This window comes from Salvelinus sp. IW2-2015, unplaced genomic scaffold (genome assembly GCF_002910315.2).
Source record: "Salvelinus sp. IW2-2015 unplaced genomic scaffold, ASM291031v2 Un_scaffold3203, whole genome shotgun sequence".
Classification (NCBI taxonomy): domain Eukaryota; kingdom Metazoa; phylum Chordata; class Actinopteri; order Salmoniformes; family Salmonidae; genus Salvelinus; species Salvelinus sp. IW2-2015.
In genome coordinates this window covers 26,827-29,861 of record NW_019944490.1, presented here as the reverse complement: position 1 = coordinate 29,861, position 3,035 = coordinate 26,827, and the positions used below count along the sequence as shown (strand labels likewise).

Genomic DNA, 3,035 nt, shown 5'->3' with positions numbered 1-3,035 from the left:
ACAGGAGGGCTTCTAAAAGAAAAACTAACAGGTCTGTGAGAGCCGGAATTCTTACTGGTTGGTAGGTGATCAAATACTTATGTCACGCAATAAAATGCAAAGTAATTACTTAAAAATCATACAATGTGATTTTCTGGATTTTTGTTTTAGATTCCGTCTCTCACAGTTGAAGTGTACCTATGATAAAAATTACAGACCTCTACATGCTTTGTAAGTAGGAAAACCTTCAAAATCGGCAGTGTATCAAATACTTGTTCTCCCCACTGTATATCAATCAAATAGGGTTTATTAAAAATAGACACTTACAAACAAATATAAGAACATGTTTCAATTTATTACAATATGAAAAAAAAACTAGATATACATTTATCATTAATGGCTGTTGACGCCGAAAACACTTTTGACCGTCTTAAATGGCCCTTTCTATTAAAATATTATATAAATGTCCTCAAAAATCTAAAAATATACACAAATAATACATATGATGAAATTGCTTTAGAAAGGGGCACAAGACAGGGATGTCCCTTTGACCCCTTCCTGTTTGCACTAGCAATTGAACCACTTGCAGAAAGAATTAGACAGGACCCAAACGTAACAGGTATCAGTATTAGCAAACATGAATATAAACTAAACTTTTTGCAGACGATCTCCTGATATACCTGACCAATATTGAAAACTCAACGCCCCCTTTGCTAAAAATATTTTCAGAATAAACAGGATATAAAATTAAAGTGAAAAAAAAATAAAAAATGAATAGGGAAATGAAAAATAATAATTCACGAGCTACAGCAATCCTTTAAGTGGACAAAAAAATAATAATACTTAGGATCCTTAATGAGTGACTACAAACAACAAATATGTAAACATAACTTTATTCCTTTACTCAACAATATGAAAGCAGATCTAATTAAATGGAACAATATTCCCATAAATCTTACAGGTAGAACAAACCTCTCCAGAATAGCATGGCTCCCAAAGTTTTTGTATTTATTTTCAGTAATATCTCTTAACCCACCAAAGACATTTAAAAAAAGTATACTCTGTCCTAACATACTTTATATGGGCAAAGATGTAGTCTTTGTTAGTGGATACCAGGAGAATGCTACCTCTTCAAATGCATAGTGGTAACTGTAAAGTTTGGTGGAGGAGGAATAATGGTCTGGGGCTGTTTTTCGTGGTTCAGGCCCCTTAGTTCCAGTGAAGGGAAATCGTAACGCTACATCATACAATGACATTCTAGACGATTCTGTGCTTCCAACTTTGTAGCAACAGTTTGGGAATGACCCTTCCCTGATTCAGCATGACAATGCCCCTGTGCACAAAGCGAGGTCCATACAGTTTGTCGAGATCAGTGTGGAAGAACTTGACTGGCCTGCACAGAGCCCTGACCTCAACCCAATCGAACACCTTTGGGATTCATTGGAACGCCAACTGAGAGCCAGGCCTAATTGCCCAACGTCAATGTCCGACCTCGCCAATGCTCTTATGGCTGAATGGAAGCAAGTCCCTGCAGCAATGTTCCAACATCTTTTGGAAAGCGTGGTATAGCAGCAAAGGAGGGACAAACTCCATATTAATGCACATGGTTTTGGAACGAGATGTTTGATGAGCAGGTGTCCACATACTTTTGGTCATGTAGTGTATAAGCGAGGGAGTCAGTCAGCCAGCCAGCACAGCCAGTCATTCCAGTCAGTCAGTCAATCACAGTAAGCCACCCAGTCAGTAAGTCAGTCAGCCAGTTAGTCAGTCAGTAAGTCAGTCAGCCAAGCCAGCCTCAGTAAGTCAGTCAGTCAGGCCAGACAAGCCAGCCAGCCAGCCAAAGCAGCAGTAATCAGGGAGTCCGAAGTGTAAGTCAGCACCAGGAACAGTCAGTAAAGTCAGCCAAGCCAGACAGTCAGTCAGTAAGCCAGTCATAGAAATTGATGAGCTTGTTGCTTGTTATGCTGTTTCACCGAGGCAGTGATTTCAGCAGCCTCCGTCACAACTGCGTCAGCGGCTGTGAACTCAGCAGGAGGGTGGGGGTGAGGAGGGAGGAGGGGGCGAGGGAGAGAGAGAGGAGGGAGAGGAGTGGTTCATCCTCAGAGATGCTCATAGCGCAAAGAGTAACAACACGAATAGGGTGAGACTCGCGCTGGGAAGAGAACACACAATAGCCTGCCAACCGTTGCCTCGCTGAAAAGAACAGCTGCGCTTGAATTATTAAACCGAAACAAACAGATTAAATCATTTAAGTCACATCATCAAAAAATCTGTCGCTATTCGCTGTCAAGGAGATATACCTAGAGGACGGATTGGTGGGTAGGGTAGGCTTATAGAGTGCGAGTGCTGGAATAAACCGAAGCGCGGACCGTTTCAGCACCTTGGACAGAGCACGCGAGCAAACGGGAACATGGCTCCGATGGTAACGGAAGAAACGCAGTTCGGTAAGTAGCTAGCGGCAGCTGGTGACTTATTTGAGTGTGGTTGGGAAAACTCGGAAAGCCTCTGTTCTTTTGGTCAGTAATATTCACTATGTCTCCCAAATGGCACCTTAGACATTATATAGTGCTCTCCGTTTGACCGAACTAGCTCTGGTCAACAGGGAATAGGGTGCCAATGGGGACGTTGCTATAGAGTCTCGTAACCCACCAGTCGGTGTCTCCATCTGTTTCTACACCCGCTGCACTGTGACGTGGGCTCCGAGCACACCTTATTGATGTGTTTAATTGATTTATCCGTTAGTTATTCAGGAGATCGTATTGAGAATATCATGTTACGGATATACAAGAAAACATATGAGAAACAAAAACCGAATAAAAATCACCAGTTAGATTACCTCTTGAGTATTTTACTAGCTAATAGTAACATATCACGTATCATTGTACCGCAGTAGGCTATGTAGCAATATGTTAAAGTAAAGCGTTATGTCCGGGGTTCATTATCCCAGCTGTAAAGATAAGGTACATTCCTGCTGAAAGACTGCTGCATGCCTTGACGTGACACACACTCTCAGAGCCTATAGTGGTGTGTGTGTGTGTGTGTGTGTGTGTGTGTGT

The 3,035-nt window shown here is 41.9% G+C and overlaps 1 protein-coding gene across 1 annotated transcript in view; it reads left to right on the top strand.

Moving 5' to 3' along the window:
- The first annotated feature begins 2,058 nt into the window (after nucleotides 1-2,058).
- LOC112075501 (synaptotagmin-4) overlaps nucleotides 2,059-3,035 on the top strand; it is an 11,889-nt gene continuing 10,912 nt past the window's right edge. The window contains exon 1 of the mRNA XM_070440934.1: nucleotides 2,059-2,423. Within this exon, the coding sequence (XP_070297035.1) occupies nucleotides 2,390-2,423 (34 nt within the window). The 5' untranslated portion in view covers nucleotides 2,059-2,389. The remainder of the gene's footprint in view (nucleotides 2,424-3,035) is intronic.